The sequence below is a fragment of the Budorcas taxicolor genome, chromosome 6, assembly GCF_023091745.1.
Source record: "Budorcas taxicolor isolate Tak-1 chromosome 6, Takin1.1, whole genome shotgun sequence".
Lineage (NCBI taxonomy): Eukaryota > Metazoa > Chordata > Mammalia > Artiodactyla > Bovidae > Budorcas > Budorcas taxicolor.
In genome coordinates, this window is record NC_068915.1 from 116,983,559 (window position 1) to 117,009,508 (window position 25,950).

At 60.8% G+C, this 25,950-nt stretch overlaps 1 protein-coding gene across 1 annotated transcript; it reads left to right on the forward strand.

Moving 5' to 3' along the window:
• The first annotated feature begins 881 nt into the window (after positions 1-881).
• On the forward strand, positions 882-25,950 carry RNF212 (ring finger protein 212). Its single transcript, XM_052641795.1, has 13 exons — positions 882-990; positions 3,223-3,284; positions 5,520-5,594; positions 8,069-8,125; positions 8,942-9,000; positions 9,650-9,702; positions 9,787-9,850; positions 10,647-10,692; positions 12,097-12,160; positions 20,969-21,038; positions 22,030-22,151; positions 23,468-23,654; positions 25,728-25,950. Exons 1-13 carry the CDS (start codon positions 882-884, stop codon positions 25,948-25,950), a joined length of 1,191 nt encoding a protein of 396 aa, XP_052497755.1.

Sequence of the window (25,950 nt, forward strand, 5' to 3'; positions counted from 1 at the left end):
CTGGCACCCCGTCCTGGCCCACCGATCTCCTAGAACCCCACCCCAGGGTTTCCCGCCCCTCCACCTCCTGTTCCTCTGACCCCACTGGTCCCCCATGGCCCAGGGCCCCTTCGTCTCCCACCTCCAGTCTGCAGCCCTGAAGGGCCCTCACCCTTCCCCACCACCACCACAGAACAGGGGCCTCCTGGCCGGTCAGCCCAGCGCAGTCCGCTCAAGGCTGGCAGACGTCCTGTCTCCCTGTGGCCACCTCCACCCTTCGCCCGGGCACTGCCTCCTGTGAGGCCGCGGCCCCCGGGAGGGTCCCTGAGACTCGGTGGCCTCGGCGCACCCACCTCAGCGCCGCCCAGGGGTCCACATGGGTCCGGGAGTACCACGCGCTGCAGCGCTGGAGCGAGTGCGGCCGGGAACGCCTAAACGTTCCTGCTCCCTGACGTCCGGCCGAGACCACCCGCAGACGCGGCAAAGTGTAATCCTTCCCCCCCTCCCGCCCGACTCCCTTCCCTTCCTGCCTTGGTACCTTCCGGGCGCCTTTTGGCGGGAGCGGCAGGCCCTGGCGCGCAGGCGCGGGGTCACGCCCTCGGGCCAGGCTCAGATCCCGCGCGCCGGTCTCGCGCGGCTCTGGCGCGGCTCTGGCGCGGCTCTGGCGCCGGTCTCGCGCGGCTCTCGCGCGGCTCTCGCGCGGCTCTCGCGCGCCGGTCTCGCGCGGCTCTGGCGCCGGTCTCGCGCGGCTCTGGCGCCGGTCTCGCGCGGCTCTCGCGCGCCGGTCTCGCGCGGCTCTCGCGCGCCGGTCTCGCGCGGCTCTGGCGCCGGTCTCGCGCGGCTCTCGCGCGGCTCTCGCGCGGCGGCGGCGGCGGCGGCGGCGGCGCGGCCCTGGGCCCGACATGGCCAGCTGGGTGTTCTGTAACCGCTGCTTCCAGCCGCCCCGGGCGACGTCGAGCTTCAGCCTGACCAGCTGCGGCCACGTGTACTGTGACGCGTGCCTGCGCAAAGGTCAGGGCGGGGCGGCGGCGCCCTGAGGAGGCGCCGTGGGGCGGGCGCGAGGGCCTCCGGAGCCGCGCTTCCTGGGGGCGCGCTGGCGGCGCCGGGCGGGGCCTCCGGGCTGGGGCAGCGGGGCCCGCGCCTCAGCACCCCCTGCCGCCTGGAGCCCGGCGGGCGAGGGGCGGGAAGCGGGGTCCGCAGAGGAGACGGGGGTGTGAGGCCCGAAGCCGGCGCAGGGGGACCCCGGGCGGGCTGCGGGCCGCGAGGTGGCCGGCCGCCGCCGCAGCCCCGCGCGCCTCCGGCGCCACCTGGACAGACGTTCTCTGTCTCTGAGGTGTTTCAATTCACCTAGAGAGCCCAGGCAGGAGGAAAGCCCAAATGAAAACGCAGTGAGCTCTCTCAGGGTGACTGGCCTGCGATACCAGCTCGAAGACCCTCTGGCGGAAGTGGCGCCCGTCTCCTTGGGCAGCCCTGAGCAGGGCAGCCCTGAGCAGGGCGTCCAGCCGGTGCCAGGCTCACCCCACACTCCGCCCCGCGCGGGCCCGCGTCTGGGCCTCTCCCTCAGGACCCTGGGTGCACGCTTGCCCCTCGCGCCCCTGCCCCAGCGCGCCTGCTCCGGCCTGCCGTGTTTCCCAGCTCGCTGCTTCCCTCGCGCTCCTCCAGCCTCTGTCTGCTGTGGTGGTGCCACAGGTGCGCTGGTGCTGGGCTCGCAGGTTCTGGGGTTCGGGGTGCCACAGGCGCGTGCCCAGGTGGGCTGGCGGGGGGCGGGGGGGGGGCAGGCAGCACTCTGGGAGGAAGCGGAGCCCAGCACGGGGAGGTGTGTCCGAGCAGGGCAGCCACCAGGGCAGGACAGAAGCAGGGCTCATGTTGGGCAGACGCGTCTGGGCGGCAGCTGGCCGGACTGGGGGTGAGGCTCCCCTGGCCATCCAGAGTGCCAGGGGAGATAGCAGGTTTGAGGTAAGGCTCAGGACCTCACGGTGTGGAACAGAGGTGCCAGGGACCACTGTGCAGGGAGACCTCAAAGGGCTGTGAGCGCACAAGGGTCTGGTGGTGCAGACAGTGGAGGGCTGTGGGGAGGGGACTGCAGGGGCCGGAGTGGGGGGCGGGGGGCGGGAGGCAGGAGACCCACACGCCTGTTCTCACCTGGGGAAGAGCCTTTCCTAAAGAAGCTGGGTGAGGGCTGGAGGAGGCTGGGATGGGGAGGGACCGCCGAAATGTCAAACCAGGCCTCCCAGGGCAGTCAGGGTGCCGGCCTTGGTGTGAGGATTACCTGCCTTAAGTGCCCTGCGGAGAGGAGAGAGGGACTGGCTGGGTGCTGGGAGGAGAGAGGGAGGGCTGGGGTGGAGCTTAGGGAGTCTGTGGGAGGGCAAGAGCCCTCTTGGAGGCAGTGGGTGGGAGAGGAGGTGAGCCCTCCCTTGGAAGACTAGGCCTGGGATGGGGAAGGGGAGGCGTCCCCTAAGACACAGGAAAGGGGCCGAGCCCATCAGCCCTGGTGTGGGCAGGGGGAGCGAGGCACGCCTAATGGGGCCTCTTTCTCAGGCGATGACTGTGGAGGGGACAGCCCTGGGACTGGGCTGTTGATGCTGCCTAGGAGGACCTGGGCCAGTCGGGCGTGGACGCCTCGCCTCCGAGCTGCCTGGTGGAGAAACCAAGATCAGAGGCTGTGAGGACCGGGCAGGGCCAGAGAGGAGCTGGAAGCGAGGGGGCTGAGGAGCGACCGCTGCGGGGTCCAGGGCCAGGCAGTGGAGGACGGGCAGGAGGGAGTGGGTGGGAGGAGGCTGAGCACGGGCGGGGCGGCAGGGTGGTCAGCGGTCCAGCCGCCTCGACTCTCAGCTCCCAGTGCGGCCTGGCCCTCGCAGGAGTGCTGCTGCCAAGGCCGAGGGAGAGCAGAACCCTGGAACTGTCAGGTGGGGGTGGGGGGAGCTTTCATTTTGTAGTGTTTAAAATTTTCAGCTAAGTTATCCCCATTTTATTCCCATAAAATATGCTTGTGGGAGATAATCTGGGCTGATCTAAGTTTAAGTGTTGTTGATCTGTGTGACCACTGTTTGGAGCATATTTGGAAAATAAGAAAAAACGAATTGTTAGTGTAGAATTCTTTTTCAACTATGTGCATGCCCCCAGGCTTGTCCACGGTAAGGCCTGTAATCCTGTACACTTACAAGAAGCACTGTAATTTAAGGTCTGCATTTGCATGTGTTTAAAGGTACTATTCACTATAATCAAGTTTGCTTTCTTTTGTAGGTGAAAGGGATGAATGCTTGATTTGTAAAGTTGCTTGTCGTACAGTTCTACTTTCGAAACATGTGAGTTGAAGTCTGTAGTATGTTAATGTTAATCAGTGGTTCTTTCTAAGTGTGACGTTCAATTTTTACTCAGTTGTGGCGTTTACAACTTTTGTTGATTTGCTTGGTGTGCTAGGAGATCGCGCAGCCTTTCTGTATAAGGCCCACCAGTGGTTCTGAATGCCTCACACAGCTGTCTCCTCACGAGAGCCCGTGCACCGCTGGGGACAGGCGCGGGGCGCCAGGGACAGGCACGGGGCGCCGGCCCCTGCAGCTCCTCATGGTGGTGGGGTTGGTCTCCCTGGGGTCCATTCTAGTTAAGAGGGTCGAGGGAGTAAAGTTGATCCCTTCAAGTTTAGGTCCCAAGATGTGTATTTGATCTGATGTTTAACCTGTAAAAGTTCTTTTTCTGATTACAAACATAAAATTACGTCAAACCTCAAACACAACAGAAAACCATAACAGAATGTGAAAGTCCCCAACTCCTGCTTCCCAAGGACAACAAGCAGGAGTGTGGGCCCTGCTCTGGGTGTCGGTGGGACTTTAACAAAGTGGTGTTTCTCAGTTGGCACTACATGTCCTAAAGTGCACACACTCACATTCTCTGAAGATGGCTTCTGGTGTGATAGGAACACCTTTTGGTTTTTTCAGTTTTTTACTACTGCAGTCTTAAAATGAACATTTTTTTTTTTTTACCATAGTTCTGCATACTTGTAAGACTATTTCTGGAGCATAAATTCCTAGAAGTAGGGAAAAGAGAGGCCTGGTGGGGTGGGAGGGTAGGGTGGTGGCGCAAAATATCTCCCTAATCATCACAAACAAAAAAGAGAGAGAGACAGAGGGGCACTGAGAACCCAAGTCTGACTGATTCCAAAGCCAGCCAGGGCTCTTAGCCGCCACACTGCCTTCAGAATAGAAAGAAGGCATCACTTCGTTAAACCTCCTCCACCGAGCGCTTCTCAAATGCGTTTGCGACAGAATCCTTTTTCAAGGAACGCATATTAATACCCCGCAGTCCACACTTGGAGAAACTGTTCTCCCGTATAAGCTTCTAGGGAGTAACCAGCGTGTCTTAGCGTGAGCCCAGCTCTGGAGTCTAGCAGACCCAGAGCAGGTTCTCATCCTAGCTGTGGGCTTCTGGAAGAGTCTCTTTCCCATCTGCTCTGGGGCCCTCATTGCATTGTTGAAAAGATTAAGTGAAATGACACTCAGAATTTTTCTATTAATATTTCCTCCTCCGTGCATAGGGCGTGCAGTCGCCCCTTCTGTGCCATTGGGGGTCCCCATCCCTGTTTCCCCAGGGAAGCCCTGGGCCCCGGCAGGTCAGCACTGACACCCTCGCCTCCCCCAGGGCCTGGGAAGGTCTCCTTGTGGGGCCTGGTCCTCCGTGGGTGTCAGTCCGGTCTTCATCATTGGGGTCCCTGCCGCTGTGTGTAGGGCTCACTGGGGCCCTTGGAGGTGGGGGCAGACTTCTGTCCTGTTTCCTTCGAAGTACGGGGCTCGGGGCGTCGGGTGCTGTCCAGGGTCTCAGATGGAGATCCGAGTGGGGGGCTTGCGTGTACTCGGAGCGCCTGCAGCAGGCCCCTGCCCTGCCGGCGCCCCTCCCAGCCCCTGCTCTGAGCAGAGTCTGGGGCCGTTTCCCCTGTAGCTGCCCCCACCTGCAAAGCAGCTGCCCCCGTCTCCAATGAAGCGGCCGCCCCCTCCCCTCCACAAGGTCCTCCAGCAGCTCCTGGGGCCCTGGCCCCTCGATTGTTTCCTGACTGCTTCTGCGGGCCTCCCCAAGTGCAGCATGACCGTCACTCCGCCGTGCATGGGCCCGTGTGTGTCCTTGTCTGCGCCCCTGTGTCCCTGGTGCTGCCGGGGGGTGGGGGTGGGGGGAGAGGAGAGGCAGGCGTGCCTGCAGGCGGTGTGCCGGGGGGGGGGGGGTGCAGGTGCCGGTTCATGCACCCTCTTTTGTCATGTTTACGCCGAAGTAACTCAACACATACTTGAGAGAGTTAGAGACTGTGCCCGTTGCTCTTCCTGCTTCTGATTCCACCGTTTCCTTTGTACCCAGCTGCCCCAACCCCAGCCGCCCGAAACTCCTCAGCGCCACCCTTGGTCCCCTAGGAGGTGGCGCTGCCCTGCACCCACACCCCGCGTCCTTGGTGTCCCTGGAAGCCGCTGTGATGGTGTCCTGGCCGGTCTCGGCCCTGAAGCGCCACGGCCCTCTGGGCCTGGAGGCAGCGTTGGCAGAAGCAGCCTTTTCTCTTTCAGACGGACTCCGACATCCAGGCGCTCTTCATGGGCATAGACGGCCTGTGTAGGAAGTACGCCAAGGAGACCTCCCAGGTAAGTCCCCAGGCCCTGGAGGTGGGGTGGGAGTCCAGTCTGCGCCCGCCCCCACTTTGGGAAGGCCGGGCACCGCTCCTGTGTCTGAAGGCGTGAGACACAGCGGCTGCTCGGGCAGGACGCCCACGCTGCCTCGGGGATTGAGGGCTGGGCCGCAGCTCTGGGTCTGGAAGGTGGGACGGGGGCGTCCAGACACCGGGCAGGGGGCTGCATCTCCTGACACCCTCTCCTGACCCCTTCTCGTGCCTGCGCGTCCTCTCCTGACCCCTCAGTACAGACGCCCTTGGCCTGTGCTGCTCCCAGACCATAACCTGGCCCGAGGACATGGTCCTCCCACTGTCCCGGGCTCCAGGGGGCGTGGCCATGGCCAGCTCCTCCTCAGCTCCCTTCTCGACCCCTGGTGGGCTGCTGGCTGCATAGCCTGCAGCCTCTGTGCGAGTCTCTTCAGGCTCACTTCTGTCTCGCTCCAGCTGGGGCTTAGGCCCTGTTTTGTTTTGTTTCTGTCGGTCAGGGCAACACTGAATCCCAAGGCTGGCCCCCACCCAGGGCAGGTGGTGCGTGGCTATGCCCGAGCACACCCGAAGCCCTTGCCCTCAGTGGGGCTGCTCCCACCTGCTGCTCAGGGACCACCCCCTCCCCGGCCTCTTGCCCACGGTCAGCTTTGCCCATGGCCCTGTTCCTGCTGTGGCCTCTCCTGTCCTGATGGATCTGAATCTCGGAGCCCTGCATGCTTGTCCTCACCAAGGTCCCCCTTGGAAGCGGCCTGTCCACGGGCCTTGCTGGGCCCAGTGCCTCAGGTGGGGTTCCCCATGACTGTCTCCCAGATGCTGCTGAGCACGAGCCCGGGGCCACACCCAGAGGCGGTGCTGCTGCTGTTTGGGCCCTGCCCCAAGGCATGCGTTCAGAGGTCAGCTTCAGACATCGGTCTCTCTTGCCCTGAGCGTGGGGCCCTCGGAGGAGTGAGCTGAGAGAGGTGACTGTCACCTTGTCTTGCTTCAGTGACGGGAAGGGCGCTTTAGACCTGTTCAGGCCCCTCCCAGGGGCACGGCCCTCACCTCCAGTCCCGCCCGGGGGAGGCCGAGGGAGACGCAGAAACAGTCCCCAGCTGATGAGTGAGGACTCAGTGCCTGCCTGCGAGGGCCCTGGCGGGGGCAGCAGGCATGAAGGCCATTGGTGCAATCCAGAGCCTTCGGGCGGGGCCTCGGGAGCAGTGAGGACTCCTGCAGCGGCAGCCCTGGGCACCCTCCCATCACCCTCTCCACGGGCGGGCACTCCAGGCAGAGCTTGTGTCCACTGCCCCACCTCTAGGTGGAGACACACGTCCCTTGTCCCGTGGGGTGGGTCCCCGACGGTGAGGGCTCTGAACCCCTCTGATGAGGCAGTAGCCAGAGCAGTAGGGGCTCTGGGAGGGTGTTTGCCCTCCACCTGCGGCTCCCCCCACTCTGAGGCAGTCAGCCTGTTTGCACAGAAGGACTTCTTCGCTCCGTCTGGACCAGACCAGGGAGCCTTGGGAGCATGCCCTGCCGTCTGCACGCCTAGGGGTAGCCCCCTGGCGGCAGGGAGTGACTGGGGGGCGCTTATATGATGTTGCCCCAACCAGCTTGCTCAGCATTATCTCCGCTGTCTCTCAGCTGTGCACAGGTGACAGCAAGAATTAGGCCTAAATAGTTCAGTGTTTCAAGAGGGTGGTTGTCATCTGAAAAGCCCAAGGTTGCAGAATAGCTCTCCCTGGTGGTCCGGTGGCTGAGACTCTGTGATCCCAGTGCAAGGGCCCGGGTTCTGTCCCTGGTCAGGGAGCTAGATCCCGCATGCTGTCACTGCGGATTCTGCACCCTGTAAAGAAGGTGGAAAAACCCTGCACGCCACAACCAGGACTGAGCACAGCCAGATAACTACATGGATGAACAGCTCTCTCTTCCCACAAGTGTCCGTCATTCTCTCCTGACGTCCGTTGGCGCGTCCAGGAACAGTCCAGGCTCTGCTCCATAGACGTGGAGGTTGGGGCTCGTAATTGGAGACCAAAGGTGGTGGTGATTTCAGGCACGGCTGGCCTTGACCGGCTAGTAAAGTTCACTGGGCTCTCAGAGCAGCGTGGCCCTGCCAGCCTGCCTGGTGGCATCCCTGCCCAGTGAAGTTCCGGTCGGGGGGCTCCTGTGGTCCAGCGGCTGCTACCTGAGGGGCAGCGCGTGGTGACGGGCCCACGTGGGCCGGGTCCCGTCCTGTGTCCTGAGCGCCACTGAAGCGCGTGGAAGGGAGGCAGAGCAGCCACCACGCCCACGTGGCCTTCACGTGGGACCCACGGCGCTCACCGCCTCTGGGTAGAGCTCGCCCGGCCAGGGCTGCCCACTGAGCCTGGGGTCTTCGGCCTCCGCTCTGGCTGCTGGGCAGCAGGGGGGCAGTGTCGGGAGGAGCTGGGGCTTCAGGAAGCCCCCAGCCTCCGCCTCTGCAGCAGCTGACAGATGTCGTCTTCTCAGATCTCAGAATTTCAAGAAAAGCACAGAAGAAGACTGTTAGCCTTCTACGGAGAAAAGGTAATTCCAGTCAGTGGGCCACAGGGAGCGAGGTGGCTGTGTTAACCCCTCCTGGCATAGGCCGCTGGGTGGTGTCTGCCTACAAACGCTCAGCCCGCTGCACGGTTCCTCTCTGAGGTCAGCCATGCAGCCACCTGGGGACCCAAGCGTGATTTCGCCTCCACTTTGGGCATCAGTACAGATCCATGGTCACCCCGTGGTTTCTGTGGTGGTTTTTGATAAATGTGAGCATAAAGTTCTGACCGATCTTCACAAAAGGAGGTTTAGTGCGCATTTGCTTATCCCCAAAGCATCCTCCTCGCTTGGTTTTGAAACTCTAAAGAAAAAAAATAAAGCTTTAGGGAAAACAAATATGGCACTTCAGCTGTAACTTGGGTTGAAGCCTCCTATTGGGCTGTGCGGGTGGAGAGGAGCAGTGGGTGGGCGCCAGGGGCGCTCTGCCCGAAGGCTGCTCCGCGGGGCAGGGTGGTGCCAGGCTGGGCTGTGCACTTCCCAAGAGGTTCCTGGAGCCGGTTTCCAACACACCTGGTGGCCTGCTGCTGCTGCTGAGTCGCTTCAGTTGTGTCTGACCCTGCGCGACCTCAGAGACGGCAGCCCACCAAGCTCTGCCGTCCCTGGGATTCTCCAGGCAAGAACACTGTGGTGGGTTACCAAAAAAGTGAAGTGGACTTGGTGCAAATTCTCACAAAAAGTGCGAGGGCCTCGGCCACGTCACCTGCATTCTGATTCCTGGTTTAAGAACTTGAGAATTCACTTGTTCCCGCTAAACTCTCACCGGGCCTGTGTGGTAATAGGAAGTCATTCAATTGTGTTTAGATTTCTCAGTTGGAGGAGTCCCTCAGGAAGTCGACACTGCGGGTGGAGCAGCTGCAGAGGTGAGTCCTGGGGGCACGCGGGGGGGAGGGGACGCAGGGCGGGTGGGAAGGCCTGGTGTCTCCAGGTTCGAGTCTGCCTGTTTCCCTCCGTCTCCGGGTGGGGGGCTTGTGGTGCGGGGGGTTCTGGGCCAGGCCCCCCCCACTGACCACTTCACTCCGCTTGCACTGGTGTGGCTTACATCTTCCTCCAGGAGGAACCTGTGCCCCCTGCCCCCGCAGCTGGCACCCTCACCCCAGACCACGCGCGCCCGGGGTCTTCCCGCCTGCCCCGGTGGTGTCTCTGCTTCTGGCTCTGTCTCGGGGACCGTGGACGCTTGTCCACCCCACACACCAGCACCCAACTTGTTTCACGAGGTCACCTGGAAGCAGGCACGAGTGTCCTTTGGGAGCTGGGCCCAGCAGCCGGTCCTGCTCAGCAGGCTTCTAGGAAGCGCCCGCTGTTCTCGGCGCTGCCTGCTGTGTGTTCTGGGGACTCGGGAGCCCCTCTGGGGTGGACCAGGCCCGTGCAGGTTCCCGAGGTGAGGAGGGGCCAGAGCGCGTCGTGGAGAAATGGGTCCTTTCTGTTTTCTTTACTTCAGGTTGGAAGGAATCACCTGGATGTAAACGTTTGCGACGTTCTCTCAATAATGCCTTTTCTCCATCTATTTAGGGTGAGGTCATCACAACAAACAGCTTTCAGCACAGTAAAAACTGCAGTTTCAAGTAAGTGAAGTGATGCCTGGAAGGGGGAGGGTGGCAGAGGTGCTGGGTATGCCCGTGGCTCCAGCACTGGGCCTCTCGTCACAGCACCTTCTGCAAAGCCGAGTGGACCTCTTCTGTTCCAGCCCCGTGGCTCATCAGCCTCTGAGAGGTCTGCGTCCTCAGCCCCCACCCCCAGCGTAGGCACTGGGCACAGGCGCCCCATCCTCGCCGCTCACTCCCATCTCCAAGCAGAGGGGTGGGCGGGGTGGCCACGTGACCGGGCTGGGCCCTTCCTTGACTGGGATGGGAGGTGTGAGCCGGTGGCAGCCTCTGGGACCTAGAGCCCCTGGTGAAGTGCTTTTCTTGGAAGTGTGCACTTGGGCCCGTGGGCAGCAAGGCTGATGGGGGTGCCCTGGCCGTGCCCGGCAGGCCAGACCCCTGTCCCCAGCTCTTCAGAAAGTGGAGAGCGAGGCCCCCCTCCCAGCTGCCCTGTGCTCCTGCGAGAAGGCCTGGCCTGTCCCTGCCAGCCTGGAGCAGGTTAATTAGGGACCTGGCATGACTGAGAGCTGCACGCGTGAAACACGTGGGCCGGGCCATAGGGTGGACAGAGGTAGTGGTCCCGCCCCAGGCGTCCGGCAGGAGGTGGGGGAGCCCAGGGACGGTGCAAGTGGCGAGGAGGAGCCAAGGGGCCCTTCCTGGGATGGACGGGGGCTGGAGACGGGAGGGCCGTTCTAGCCACACGGTGGGCACCTCCGTGTCCCTGGGCAAGTGTATCTGCTTTATGGGCCTTGCTGGCCTGGGCGGGGCTGTGATCACCGCACTCTGGGAGTGCTGAGCAACTGTAGGGAGGGGGCCCGCAGGGCCTCATGTGTGCACATCTGCGTGTGTGTGTGCGCGTGTGTGTATACATGTTTCTGTCACTTCAGTGCAGTCAGCCCGTGGCTGTCTCGCTGTCTGTGTAACAGGGCAGAGTCCATGGAAGTCGACTTCACGCCCTCTCCGAGGAGAAAGGTGAGCGTACTGACTTCACGCGTGTGGCCCCAGGCGCTTTGCATGGGTGGTCTTTCCCGGCATGGATAGCTGTCCCACAGCACACGCGCAGAGGCAGCCGGTCGCCAGGCAGCTCCAAGGAGAGGCCTGATGGGGAGGCTGGGGTGCGGCCTGGGTGGGGGTACCCCCTCTCCTGCTGGCCCGGTGGCCTCGTGACGCCTCAGTTCCTGCTGCTGCTGCGCTCACGCCCTCTCCAGCCTGGGCCCTGGACGCCCCGCGCCTGCAAAGTCTTCCTGTGTACCGTCACGGACCCTCCCACGAACAGAGGGCCTGGGCCTGTGAGGAGAGAGGACGGTCGGGTTCTGCCCGACAGGAGCAATTTTGTCCCCGTGCTGTGACTAACTTCTCAGAGTCAGCCCGTGCCGGACACGGGGCACCAAGTATAGGACAGGCCAGAGGTGGGGGTGGGGAGCAGGGGGCAGAGAGGGCCCGGGAGGGGGCCCAAACCGGAGGGGCTCTGAGCGCAGCAGCCGCGGGAAGGCTGTGAGGCGGGGTCTGCTCACAGCCAGCCACGCCGCAGCCTCGGTGGTGAGTGAGGGGCAAGTGGAGCCAGCCCAGTCCTCCCCTCGGGCTCTGTGAGGCGTCAGCCTGTGCTGGGTGGGCAGGGGCTGGAGCCCAGAGGCAGGGAGCTGCTCCCGTGGGTGGACACCGGGTTGCTGGGCAGTGTGACCCTACTTGCAGTGTTGGGGGTCTCTCCGAGGCTGCCATCCTGCCAGCAGAGGTGAGGCCGGGGTGGGGCCATTGGCAGAGGGGGTCCTGGACTGAGGCCGCCACAGCTGGTGCTCACCGCGTGACGGTGGAGCAAAGGAGCACTGTGGTGCCAGGCACGGGAGCGGGGCGAGGGCACATTGGGGTCACAGGGCTGGTGGCTGGCGGGCAGCAGCAGCAGTGCCAGGCCCAGGCTCCTGGCCCCCAGCAGGTGTGTGCCCCCCACCAGGCCCTACCGCTCAGTGGGAGGGCTCCAGGCAGCAGGGTGGGGTGGGGCCCCGCCTGGTGGGTGCGCAGTGCAGAGCAGGCCTGCCCTCACCACCGCCTGCCAGTGTCTGTCAGCATCTGGATTTCAAGGTGATGAGATGCTCCCAAAGTGAGGATTACTCAGGATTTTCGAATTCCTAATGCCAGCCAAGAACTTCGTTTACTCTTCCTCTTGTGAGATCCTTAAAGTCACCAGTGGAGCCTTCATCCACTCACCACCTGGGCCCCTGGGGCGGCAGGGGCAAAGCCGCCAGCGGCCGCGTTCCCACACACAACGTTGCCGTGTGTCAGGCAGATGCGACTGAGGATCTGTGTTCTTAGCAAACAGGGACAGCCTCTGCTCCTGAGCCAGTCTGGAGCGTCAGCGGTCATTTTCTCTTTATGAGGCAGCCTGAGGTCGCCACTGGCCCACCGAGGATCTCCCTGCTCAGCCCACCTCGGGACGGACGCATGGGTAAGTGGAGACGCCTCGCCTCGCCCAGACCGCACATGCTGCAAGGCCTACCCTGCCCCCAAAGCGGGCCGCTCCAGCCCTACTGTCTTGCCTCAGTGCCAGTGCCGCTGCGCCTCCTGGTGGCTGTCGGTGTGGCTGCGAGTGAGCGCCCGGCCCTTCCTGGGGTCAGCATGAGCGCCAGGCTCAGGCTCAGGCTCACGCTGTCCTCCCCGAGTCCCTCCCCGGAAGATCCCTCGGTGTCGTTGTGGAAGCGCACACGCGTGAGCCGAGCGCTGACTCCTCTCCAGCCTCAGCGCCTAAGTTCGCTCTCTCCGCGACTGCCGCACATTTGCCCTTGGCTTCCTGTCCTCTCGCTGAGGCTGAGGTCCTGAGCGTCACCCCTGAGGTGTAGGTGTTCTGCGCTGCCTCGTCCAGAGCCTGTTGGTGCCACCTTGGCACCTGAGCACCTGGTTGGCACTTGATTTCCTTCAGGCCTGCGCCTTCCTGTCTCCCTGCCCACGCTCTCCTGGGATCTCAGACTGTCAGTTGCTCCCAGGTGCTTCCTCGCCTCCTGCCCACCTCCGTCCTGTGCAGCTGGCGTGTCCACCAGTCAGGGTTCCAGCCGCTTGTTCGGTGGACACAGCACCTCTCAGCCCCCGTGAAGCCTCCTCTCCCCGTTGTCAAGCACTGCCTGCTTCCTGCTGACCCATTTCATTGGCGACGGAGGCGGCCTTCCTTCTGGGCACTGGGCATTCTGGGCCCCCACCTTGGTACTTCCCTGCAGGGGTCGGTCTCATATCAGTGTCTGCGGGCCCAAGGCACCAAGCCTGCTGCTAGGAGCACCTTCCTCTTAGGAGCCTGGGGTCTGGCAGATGGTGATCGCAGTTCCCCGTGCTGTCGCAGCAGGACCTTGTTGCCTCTTTGTTCTGTCAACATCTTGTAAGAGCCCATAATGGAAAAGAATAGATTAACGTGTAACCGAAACACATAGTTATATGCTTACAACTAGACAACATTGCGAGTAAACTGTACTTCAGTTTTTAAAAAGCAAAAAAGGAAAGGACCGTTTTAAATCTGGAGGAATGGAAGCAGTTATATTAAAAAGCATTTAGAAGGCAACAGAAGCTGACAGGCAGAGAGCACTGAGGCAGAGAGAGCAGACGACATGGTGGCGGGAGCAGGCCGATGCCAGCCCCTCTGATCCCATGCTGAGCGGCCGGCCTGCCAGTGAAGAGGCGACCCCACCCCTGAGACGCGCTCCAGCAGCAGCGCAGATGCGGTCAGGGTGAAAGGAGTGACCCCACACTGGATGACGCCCGAGAAACCCACCAGCAGCGCGGGGAGCCTCGTGGTGACAGGACGCAGTGCTCACGAAGGTGTGCACACCAGACCGCGGTGCAGGTGCCCGAAGCAAAGGCTGACAGGTGCTGGGAAGAGCCAAGTGCATCCTAGAAGCACGCGCTCCCGCTCAGAGGCAGAAACAAGCAGTGAAGTGGACACGCAGCGTCGGCCTTGGACAGTGTCTGGTGTGAGTGCCCACCAGGGCAGAGACCTCCGCCTGCTGTGCGCTGTTTGCGGGGGACCTGCCTCGTGCCCGGAGGTGCAGACAGGCTGAGACACAACTCAGGTGCCTCTGCGAGCAGTGGGTCAGGTGGGGGAGCAGAGGAAGGCTTTCCAAGGTCAGATTGGACGTTCTGTGAAGAGGACCTTGCAGTGGGGTATAAGACAGGCCCTAGCACTTGGGAAGAACTGTTTACACAGAGGGTATTTTGGGGCCAAAGTGGAATTAAGTTGGAAATCAGCAAAAGAAAAAAAAAAATCTAAGAATAAAATATTTGAAAACACAATTATAACTACCTTATGGATCAAAGGAAAAACACAAAGTCTTTGTGGATCACCACAAACTGGAAAATTCTTCAAGAGATGGGAATGCCAGACTACCTTACTTGTCTCCTGAGAAACCTGTATGCAAGTCCAGAAGCAACAGAACTGTACATAAAACCATGGACTGGCTCAAAATTGGGAAAGGAGTCCACCAAGGCTGTATTTTGTTACCCTGCTTATTTAACTTCTGTGCAGAGCACATCGTGTGAAATGCCGGGCTGGATGAAGCAAAAGCTGAAGTCACGATTGCTGGGAGAAATAGCAGTAACCCTAGATATGCCACCCTAATGGCAGAACTATAACGACTATACCGTGGAAGCGAAAAATAGATTTAAGGGACTAGATCTGATAGAGTGCCTGATGAACTATGGACGGAGGTTCATGACATTGTACAGGAGACAGGAATCAAGACCATCCCCAAGAAAAAGATAGGCAAGAAAAGAAAAATGGCTGTCTGAGGAGGCCTTACAAATAGCTGTGAAAAGAACAGAAGCGAAAAGTAAAGGAGAAAAGGAAAGATATACCCATTTGAATGCAGAGTTCCGAAGAATAGCAAGGAGAGATGAGATAAGGAGATAAGGAAGGAGAGATCGCTTCCTCAGTTATCAAAGCAAAGAAATAGAGGGAAACAATAGAATGGAAAAGACTAGAGATAATCTTCAAGAGAATTCGAGATACCAAGGGAATATTTCATGCAAAGGTGGGTTCAATAAAGGACAGGAATGGTAGGGACCTAACAGAAGCAGAAGATATTAAGAAGAGGTGGCAGGAATATACAGAAGAACTCTACAAAAAAGATCTTCACGACTGAGATAACCACGATGGTGTGATCACTGACCTAGAGCCAGACATCCTGGAATGTGAAGTCAAGTGGGCCTTAGAAAGCATCACTACGAACAAAGCTAGTGGAGGTGATGGCATTGCAGTTGAGCTATTTCAAAGCCTGAAAGATGATGCTGTGAAAGTGCTGCACTCAATATGCCAGCAAATTTGGAACACTCAGCAGTGGCCACAGGACTGGAAAAGGTCAGTTTTCATTCCAATCCCAAAGAAAGGCAACGCCAAAGAATGCTCAAACTACTGCACAATTGCACTCATCTCACATGCTAGTAAACTAATGCTCAAAATTCTCCAAGCCAGGCTTCAGCAATACGTGAACCGTGAACTTCCAGATGTTCAAGCTGGATTTAGAAAAGGCAGAGGAACCGGAGATCAGGTTGCCAACATCTGCTGGATCATGGAAAAAGCAAGAGAGTTCCAGAAAAACATCTATTTCTGCCTTATTGACTATGCCAAAGCCTTTGACTGTGTGGATCACAATAAACTGTGGAAAATTCTGAAAGAGATGGGAATACCAGACCACCTGACCTGCCTCTTGAGAAACGTGTATGCAGGTCAGGAAGCAACAATTAGAACTGGACATGAAACAACAGACTGGTTCCAAATAGGAAAAGGAGTATGTCAAGGCTGGATATTGTCACCCTGCTTATTTAACTTTTATGCAGAGTACATCATGAGAAACGCTGGGCTGGATGAAGCACAAGCTGGAATCAGGATCGCCAGGAGAAAGATCAGTCACCTCAGATATGCATATGACACCACCCTTATGGCAGAAAGTGAAGAGGAGCTAAAGAGCCTCTTGATGAAAATGAAAGAGGAGAGTGAAAAAGTTGGCTTAAAGCTCAACATTCAGAAAACTTCAGATTATGGCATCCGGTCCCATCACTTCATGGCAGATAGATGGGGAAACAGTGGAAACAGTGTCAGACTTTATTTTTCTGGGCTCCAAAATCACTGCAGATGGTGATTGCAGCCACGAAATTAAAAGACGCTTATTCCTTGGAAGGAAATTTATGACCAACCTAGACAACATATTGAAAAGCAGAGACATTATTTTGTCAACAAAGGTCCATCTAGTCAAGCTATGGTGTTTCCAGTGGTCATGTATGGATGTGAGAGTTGGACTATAAAGAAAGCTGAGCGCCGAAGAATTGATACTTTTGAACTGTGGTGTTGGAGAAGACTCTTGAGAGTCCCTTGGACTGCAAGGAGATCCAACCAGTCCTTCCTAAAGGAGATCAGTCCTGGGTGTTCATTGGAAGGACTGATGCTGAAGCTGAAACTCCAATACTTTGGCCACCTCATGCGAAGAGTTGACTCATTGTAAAAGACCCTGATGCTGGGAAAGATTGGAGTCAGGAGGAGAAGGGGGCGACAGAGGATGAGATGGTTGGATGGCATCACCAACTCAATGGACATGGGTTTGGGTAGACTCTGGGAGTTGGTGATGGACAGGGAGGCCTGGCGTGGTGCGGTTCGTGGGGTTGCAAAGCATCGGACACGCCTGAGCGCCTGAACTGACCTGACCTGAACGGCAGAAAGTGAAGAGGAACTAAAGAGCCTACTAATGAGGGTGAGCAAGGAGAGTGAAAACCTGTCTCAACTCAACATTCAAAACCAACGGCCATGGCGTCTGGTCCCATGATTTCGTGGCAAATAGATGGGGAGACAATGGAAGCAGTGGCAGATTTTATTTTGTTGGGCTTGAAAATCACCGCAGGTGGTAGATATAACCGTGACATTAAAAGATGTTCCTTGGCTGGCGCTCCGGGTGCGAGAGGCAGGTTGGACCGCCCAGTCTGCGAGGTGCTGTGCCGTCCCGGCACCAGCCTGAGGACTCCAAAACAACCGTCCCCCTGCCGGGCAGCATGGGCGCCCTGAACGGAGCAGGTATTCCAGCAGGACTGAATTCGGAGAAGGTAGCGGCTCTGCTTCAGAAACTGAATTCCGACCCTCAGTTTGTACTGGCCCAGAATGTCGGCACCACTCGCAACCTGCTGGACATCTGTCTGGAGAGGGCCTTGCTCCTAGAGTCGAGTCGGGGGAAGGTGCCCTGATATTAGAGCTCTCGAAACTGCATGCTTCCTGACAGTGTCACTGTCCCTCCGAGGCGGCATCACTGAAGTCAGTTTGTCAGGGTAATTCTGTGTGCCTTGAATAGCCCAGGAATGGGAGGTTGATCAAGATTGCCATGATTCCTTCCAGTTGTTCTGAAGTGTGGAGAACACGGCTCTACTTGAGTCGTGGTTAAGTGGAGGGTCAGGGAAAGTGGGTGAGAGGACAACCCGAAACTCACCTGAAAGTATAACCGTTAGAGGGGCTCTCGCCAAATGGCTTACCTCCGGCCTCTGGAACTGGGGGTCGGGTGGGGCACAGAAAGGGGGTATCATCCATTTCTTCTGACAACTAGATGGTGCTGAGAAGCTTTTGAATAAAACACTTTGCTTTAAAAAAAAAAAAAAAAGATGTTCCTCGGAAAGAAAGGGAAAGTGAAAGTTGCTCAGTCGTGGCCGACCTTTTGCAACCCCATGAATCCATGGAATTCTCCAGTCCAGAGTACTGGAGTGGGTCGCCTTTCTCTTCTCCAGGGGATCTTCCCAACACAGGAATCGAACCAGGGCCTCCCGCATTGCAGGCGGATTCTTTACAAACTTGGAGATAGTGGAGGACAGGGAAGCCTGGCGTGCTGCAGTTCATGGGGTCGCAAAGAGTGGGACACGACTTAGCGACTGAACGCCGAGCGCGGTGCATTTCCACGTGAACCCTAGATCCGCTGACCAGATTCTCCCTGTGGGATTTTGTAGGAGCTCATGGTTTGAGGGATTCCCCTCAATGAGACCTGACTACTTACTGGTCCCTAAGTGACCTGAAGAAGTGCCATTTTCGGCGTATGAGCCTCATGCTTGTTTCATGAACTGGAACCTGAGGAATGAGTTCTTTGACAGTGGAATTTTCCTCATGGAATTCCGGATTGGGTGCGGTATGCAGGAGGCATCTTTTTGTCCTTTGCTTTCACCCATTTGCGTCTCTGGACCTAGAGTGTGTGTCCCGTGGACACGCGTGGTTGGGTCATGCTCGTGATCTGCGCCTCTGCGTCGAGCGTTCAGTCGCTGGGCCAGCACGGCTGTGAGTGGGCCTGGACTGGCGTCTGTGCTGTGTTCTCGTTGCCGTGGGGGGGCTCCGTGTGTGTCCGAGTCCCCTCAGCTGCCGCCACTGGCTTTCACCGCTCTCAAGTGCGCCGTTTGCTGTGGACTGTGTCCCTCGAGGCTGTGTTTGGAGCTGGGGTTTTCTGGAGGTCAGCGCGGCCCTGAGGGTGGGACCTAATCCGGTTGGATCCGTGTCCTCCCTGGGAGATGCACACGCGGGAAGAGGTCACGTGATGACACAGCCCGAAGGCGCGTCTGCAGGTGGTAACTGGGATCCGCCGGATCACCAGGACTCAGACCTGCCTGTGCCCTGCCTGGGACGCCCGCCTCGGGACTCGGAAACAGAGATGGTCGTGGCTGAAGCCGAGCCTGCAGGGCGACGCGGAGCCAAGCCGACCGGGGGACGCCGTCCTGTGGTTCTCGTGCCTGGGGAGCCGTAGCCTCTCTTGCCACCCGACCGAGTTCTGATCAAGTGGTTTCCCCCCAATCCGAGAGGCTCTGATGACGTGGAGCCGCGGGTGACAAGAGCCCACAGCCCGGCTCTCCCGCCCCCTTTAGAGACGCTCACTGTCTTAGAGGCAGGAGGAGTCAGGCCCACTCCACGGGCGTCTGCACCCGCCTCCTTCCCCTCAGAGCCGCGTGCCTGTGGCGTCACTCTTGCGACCCAAGCACGACTTCACTGTGGGGCAGCTTGGCCAGCAGTGAGCTCTCCTAGGTTTTGGCTTCCTGTAAACAGCGTTGTCTTCATTTGAGGACACGCTCCCTGGGCAGAGTCTCAGCTGGCGGCACCGTGCAGGGTCGTCCTGTTGTCTGGCCCCGAGTTTCTGACCAGGAGTCGCCATCAACCCTGTGCTCACGTCCCTGTGTCCCCGTGTGGGAGGAAATACTCTCTTTGCTGAGGACTCTCCGCCCTTTGCTCGTTTTGGAGGGCTTTTCAAAATGGTGCAAGTCTTGAGGCCTCTCCCCACTCTCCCGGGAGGGCTGTGGCTGGTCTGGGGTTCTGCGTGCTGGCCACAGCGCCGTGCCCTTTCCTCCTGCTTGCGACCCCAGATGCAAAGCCGCAGGTTCCCAGCCGCCCTCTCTCAGCCCAGGCGAGGGAGCCCCCTCCCCAGCCTGGCAGCAGTGGGTGTCCGGGTGTGGGGCTGTCAGCTGCCTTGGCGGTGTCCTGGAATGGTCCAGTCTCCTCACAGATTTCAGCTCCATGGCAGCTGAAGTCAGTTCTTGGCAAACACTCCTGGAAGAATCGAAGCCGTAGGACCGTGGCTCGATCCCCTTCCTGGTTCCCATCCATGAGCCTGTGCGCCTCGGTCGCCCAGCTGTCAGCGCCCAGGGTCTTGTCCAGAGGACCCCCGTCCTGGCATCATGGGCGCGAGCACCCCACATGCCCGGCAGTGAGACGTCCCCTCTTTAAGTGTCAACATGGTCTCCATCTGCATTTTTCAAAAGGAAATCTTGCCAGACTCCCTCAGTCACACCCCCTGCGTTCCTGAACTGAACCCTGGCCCAGACCGGGGGACGTCCTCAGCGGGCCACTGGCCTCTAGTCGGGCCGCAGCTCCAGCCCTGCAACAGCTGCTCGGTGCCGCCCGGCCCCGCCACCGCCCGGCCTGCTGGGCGCTGGGGTCAGCACCCTCAGGACAGAGACCCCAGGGTCCCTGATTCTCGGGCAGGATCCGAAAGACCACCAACTGTGGGCCTGGCACCTGTCTTCCTGGGCTCAGACCGCTGCCCACACAGCCCGTGAGTTGTTCACCTCCTACGGCCTTGGGGTTCTCGGCGGTGTTAACAATAGTCGTCCCCACAGAGTCGTGTAAAGCACAGGTGAGAAACTGCTGCCGCTGGCCATCAGGGCGCGAGCGTGTGAGGCCGAACACGCGATTTTCTCTGGGAGGCCAGCAGGGTGGGAGCCGCGGGCAGCACGGCTCACAGTCCCCGGGAGCAGGACGCAGGGCTTCCTGGGAGGCGCGGGTGCAGGCCTGGGCCAGAGCGGGGGCGGGGGCTGGCCCCGGAGGGGCGGCGGGGCACACAGGCTGGCGAGTGGCAAGGCCGCCCCACTTGTCTGGGCTGAGTGTCGCCGCAGACAGGAGCCAGCCCTGGCCTGGCTGCTCTCATGTCAGAGGCACGCACGGGTCACAGGCACAGTGGGCCCACCTCTGAGAGCCAGCCCACCTGCAGCGGCGGAGAAGGGGGGCCGTCCCTCCAGGGTCAGTGAGGCCCCAGGTTGTCAGACCCTGTAAAGCTCCAGAAGCAGCAGGCGTGATGAACGCAGCTGTTGAGATGGTTCATCCTGGCTCTCAGCCATTCTGGGGGTCTCCCGCGGCAACCCGCAGTGGGCTGTGTCTTCACAGTGCACCCTGCCCCAGGCGGAGAGACGAGACCTCCGTGGGCCATGGGAGGGAGAGGCAGGCACCCTCTCTGGTCCAGGTTGGTCACGGAAGGAGTACGCGAGGGGACACAGAGGAGCCTCAGCTAAACGCTGGTGTCTTCTTTTTCCCACTTCCTCCTGATGCAACTCCAGAACTGAGATGCAGGAGAATTCAGGTATTCGAAAGAACAGTTATTTCCATACTTGCCCCCTGGTGTGGCTGAGGCACGTCAGGGACCATTTACATCTTTAACAGAAGCTTCTTACTAGCCGGGAGGGGTCAACGGCAGAAGTCAGAGGGTAAGCCTCCGTGCCTTGGGTGGAGACCGCACAGCGGTCCCGGCGCCTGACGTTGCCTGTGGCTGCTGCCCTCCTCAGAGCCAGAGGGGCCTCCCTGCCAGTGGCCCTCGGGGTGACGGGTCCAGACGTGGGCCGAGAGCCGCCACACACAGGAGCGTCCTTCCCGAACGGAGCCGTGGGCAGCGGCGCGGGGGGGCAGTGGCATCAGACTGCCTGCTCGGGCGAGAAGACGGGAGCTCAGGGGGTCCTGGCTGGGGGCGGCGATGGGCACAGCCCCCCTAACCTGTCATTGCAGGCAGCATCGCCCACCGCCCTCAGCACCTTGGCCTGACGCCCCGATGCTCCAGCGAGCCTCAGGCGCCCAGGTAGGTCCCACCCTTGGTTTCTGGGGGCGCCGGGACCCTGCCGGTCCCGTCCCGGGCTCTGAGGGAGGCTGTGCTGTGGGCACCGCTTCACGTTCTTGAAGCTGAAAGGCGACATGGGCCACTATCACAAACACCCTGGAGGACCCATCCTGGCTGCAGGGCCCCAGGGGCGGCAGGGTCTCCCAGCAGGCAGGTGGCCGTTCTGCGGGTGCTGCCCCGAGGGGCTCCAGCTGGAAGGGCCCACAGCATGCCCAGCCCAGCGACACCACGTGCAGGGGCAGACGTGCCAGGCGTGGGCCGCCTCCCCCGGGGGCTCTTCAGCCCTGGGAGTGGAGGCAGTCTCTGCAGACGGCAGAGCCTTCCTTCCCTCTCACCCCTCACCCAGAGCCTGTCTACACTTTGCCATTTAGCACCGCCCAGACCCCTGGCCTCCAGACCTCTGGCCCCCTGCCTGTGACTGACAAAGCCATCGCCTCGCCTGCCTGAACACAGGCTGCAACCCAAACCTCCGAGGCCACTCACCCCATTCCATGTCAGGGGTCTGCTTCATGCCCTCTGACCCCCAGACAGCCAGCCCCCAGGTGCATGCCCTTTGACCTCCAGGGAGTCGGTCCCCCAACTCCATGCCTTCTGACCCCCAGACAACCAGCCCCATCCCCGCTCCGTGCCCTCTGACCCCCAGGGAGATGCCCCCTGCTCCACTTCCCGGCTGTACCTTGCCTTTCTCAGCATCAGCACAGAGGACCCTGGGAGACCCATGTGGATGCTGGGCCCTGTGAGTGGGCAGTGGTTCTCGGCACCCTGCTAGGGTCACCACAGTCCGGAGCGGGCCTCCCGTGAGGCTGCCTGCCGGGCGCTGTGTGGGGGCTGCTCCCGCTGGACCCGTGACCCCAGGCCGGCCGTGTGCCCTTCGAAACTGAGACGTAACCGACCCTTGAATGACCACGCAGTCAAAGGCACTGCTGATTTCATCTATCAAATTTGCTGCTAGGATCCCGGCCCTGCAGATGCCCCGTGAGTGGCCAAGGCAGAGCCCGGAGCCGGCGGGGGGCAGAGGGGCAGCACCCAGGCAGCCCATCAGCGTCCCAGGGCTGATGCAGAGGCAGCGTCCAGGTAGGCGGGGCCCAGGGAGCCCAGGGCGAGAGCCCCCGCGGCCTTCCCAGTGGCCCTGTCTCCCTACAGGGCCCGCAAGCCTCGGGGGGCTTGCGCGTGACAGAGGCTCACCCTTGTCTGGGTGTCCACGGGGCACTCGGCACAGCTGACAGCAGGCTCCTCCCATCTGGGTGTCCATGCCGCCGGCCTGCTGCTTCCTGACGGAGCGACTCAGCCACGCGAGTGAATAAATGGTCATCAGGCTGTCTGGGTCAGCAGTGTGATGTGTCTGCTCTTCATGCTGTAGGACCCCCTTACAGGCCGCCAGCCCCCACCTCCCTGCTGGGGACTGCGACAGGCTTCTGGGAGGTGGCGGGCTGGTCCAGGCCACGGCGGGGATGAGGCTGTCGACGTGGCCTCCCGGGTGGGACCCATCCCTGACCCTGTCACGTGCGGGCTCGTGTGTCTCCAGCCGTGGGCTTCACGTGACCTCCCGTGGGCCAGGTGCGCCCTCCTCGCCCCATGTGGCTTCAGACACGGCGGGCTGGAAAGACAGAACTATGGTCCTCACGTCGCAGTTAGCTGAGACCTGCCCCCAGAGACCTAGGTCCTCTCACCTGGGTCAAGCCCACGGCCGAGCTTGCTGAGAGCAGGTGATCCTCTGCCCTGGGGGGCTGAGCAGGGCAGGTGGTGCTCCGCCCTGGCCTCCACGCTGCAGGCGTCAGAAGTGCTCCTGAGGGCACAGGTGGTGCGAGCCGGTCTGGTTGGGCACACGCCTGCAGGGTGAGCATGATGCCCCAGACGGGGATGTGGGCGCCGTGCAGGGCAGACGGTCCCAGGGCAGACAGCTCGGCAGGAGGGGCGAGGGGCGAGGGCGGCGGGACCAGAGGGGACTCGGCAGCCACAGAGGAGCCTTCGTGATGCCGCCTCCAGGCTTCCTGCAGGTGGAGCCCTGGCTCCGTGGGTCTGGGGCCTGGTCTGTCCTCAGCTCTGAATTCCCCTCTTCCATCACCTCGTCTCACTTTTCAGAGAAAAGCCCCGATGCCACGTTGTTAGCGCCGTTTATTCTTTAGCTTTGGTGCTTTTCACATCGGAGTTTCAGTCGCAAGGGCGTCTAATCGGGCTCGTGCCTCCTGCCCTCTCCGCTTGGCTCACCACTAGCACCAGCACCCCGACTCTCCTCTTGCAGCTCTCTCCATTGGAAAGGCAAGACTGAGCACAAATCCAAACGGCAGTGCACACGCTGCTGTAGGCAGCCCGCAGCCCAGCGCCTGAGGCTCCCGCTCAGACCTTCCGTCCGGGCCGCGCCAGCACCAGAGCCAGCCCCGGCCCGGCAGGGGGCCGCCGCGTGAGGGGGCGGGTCAGAGCCGACGGCCTTGGCCTGCCTGGGCCCCACGTGTCCTGGCAGCTCAGACCTGTGCCGTCCTGCCTGGTGGCCGGTGGCCTAGGGGTGGCCAGTGGCCTAGAGGTGGCCATGTCCAGGGACAGCCAGGCCTGCCTGGTGTGGCAGCCACACTTGGCCAGGTGGGGCCCTCACCCCGCCCTGGGCTTGGAGTCAGGTGTGACTCGCCCCACGTGTCATATGAGGACACCTGCAGCCCGGGGGCCGTGTGACAGCCTACCCCCCTGGCCATTCCATCCCTGCAGCCTCCACACAGTGGTGCCTCAGCGGGCTCCGGCGTGGGGACTGAGCTTGGCCAACCCAGTAGGGCCTGGTATGGATAAGACCGTGTATCACACAAACCCTCCTTTGAGGGCCAGGGGAATGTAAGCGTGTTTGCTTGTGAGTTTTAAAGGAAATCTGAATTTTAAGGGAAAACAAAACATGAGACTGAAATGAACAAGGCGGGGCAGGAGATGCCAGTGCCGCGCAGGCCTGTGAGGAGGGGCTCAGACGGGCTAGACAGCAGACGGAGCCCGGCCACGAGACCGCTCAGGGGAGAGTGAGCCTCCCATCTGGTCACTGCCCGTCTCCTTCAAGAAGCTCGCTGTTAATAATGCTGCTCTTCCCAGCGAGTGGAACCGTCCAGGGTGAGCAGGCTGCTCAGACCACATCCTCCTGGGTCACCTCCCGCCACGTGGGTCCCATGTCCAGGAAAGGGGGCCACCTCCAGGCTGCCGGGGAGTCTGAGAGCTCAGGCAAGAAAGCAAGGCAAACCACAATATAGGTGGGGGATGTAGGTGTGCCCCAGGCTGGGTCTGCAGAGTGAGGACCGTGGAGCAGGCTAGGGGGCGAGCCCCCAAGCAAGGGGAGGGGCCCACACTGGGTCCAAGAGAAGCCCTGGTGCCTGGCGGCCCTGGGGATGCTCAACCAACCTCTTGACGGTGTGTTTGCTGTGGTGACTACCTTTCTTATCTGATTCCAAGATCACGCCTATTCACACGTTGCTTTGTCAACAAAGGTCCGTCTAGTCAAAGCTGTGGTTTTTCCAGTAGTCGTGTACAGATGTGAGAGTTGGACTATAAAGAAAGCTGAGCGCCGAAGAATTGATGCTTTGAACTGTGGTGCTGGAGAAGACTCTTGAGAGTCCCTTGGACTGCGAGGAGATCCAACCAGCCCATCCTAAAGGAGATCAGTCCTGAGTTCGTTGGAAGGACTGATGTTGAAGCTGAAACTCCCAATTATTTGGCCACCTGATGCGAAGAGCTGACACTGGAATAGACCCTGATGCTGGGAAAGATTGAGGGCAGGAGAAGGGGGCGACAGAGGATGAGATGGTTGGATGGCATCACTGACTCAACGGACTTGAGTTTGAGCAAGCTCCGGGAGTTGGTGATGGACAGGGAGGCCTGGCACGCTGCAGTCCACGGGGCCACAGAGTCAGATGTGAGTGACCGACTAACTGAACTGAACCTGTTCATTGAGCCCAGGACTGCAGGTGGGAGGTGTGTCCTCTCCAGCGGCCCCTCCGGCATCTGGACTGACCTCAGCTCGGGTGCATTCGGCCACCTGACCCACGCTGGAGACACAGCGTGTTCCCAGCATGTCCTTTCCTCAGAAGCCGGCTCAGTGGGTCAGATCACTGGCTGTGCGCTTAGGGAACCTGGGCTCGCCTGCGGGGCTCCTGGGGCCGGCTGGTGGGGCGCTCGTCCGGTGGCCCCCCCGGGCTGTGCCCCCGCTCCCTGCGCTGCTCCCATCTCGGGGCGCCCGCAGCATGCCGGGCGCACCGCGGCCACGCAGTCCTCAGTGCCCGCGATGGGGAGCCCCCCGGACGAGGCTGGAGAAGGGTGCACAGGACCCCCGCAGGTCACAAGGCCCTCAAGCTCCTGACCCGGGGACGCAGCTGGGGGTGCCCTGCAGGGCCAGCAGACAACCCGGGGGCGTGCGGGGTCTGGAGCGCCCCAGGGCGGGATTCAGGGGTTCTGGTGTGAGGCGGGCTGAGGGGGGCCGAGAGGCGAGGAGGGCCCAGAGGAGGCCTGAGCAGTCAGCAGGGGAGGTCAGAGGGCGGGGCCAGGAGAGGCGGCGTGCCCACAGCAGGGACCACCCCCCGGGGACGCCAGCCAGGTCGGGGCACCCGTGGGGGCACCCCTGGGGACGCACACGTGTCCTCCAGCTCTCCGTGTTCAGGTGTTGCTCTCAGCCCCATCTGCTCACAGGCACATCACATCCTACATGTCTCTGAGGCCAGACCCTCCCAGGGAGATCTCAGAGGGCGCCCAGCGTCTGCCCCTCCTGCCGCCCCCGCGAGCCGCCCCTGGAGGGTGTCCCAGCCCCTCTGCCCGCACGGCCCCTGGGGTCCGGGATCCGCTGCCATCAGGCGTCCCGGGCATCACCCGTCTGAGACAAAGCCGAGAATGGCTGGCAGAAGCCTCGCTTTAG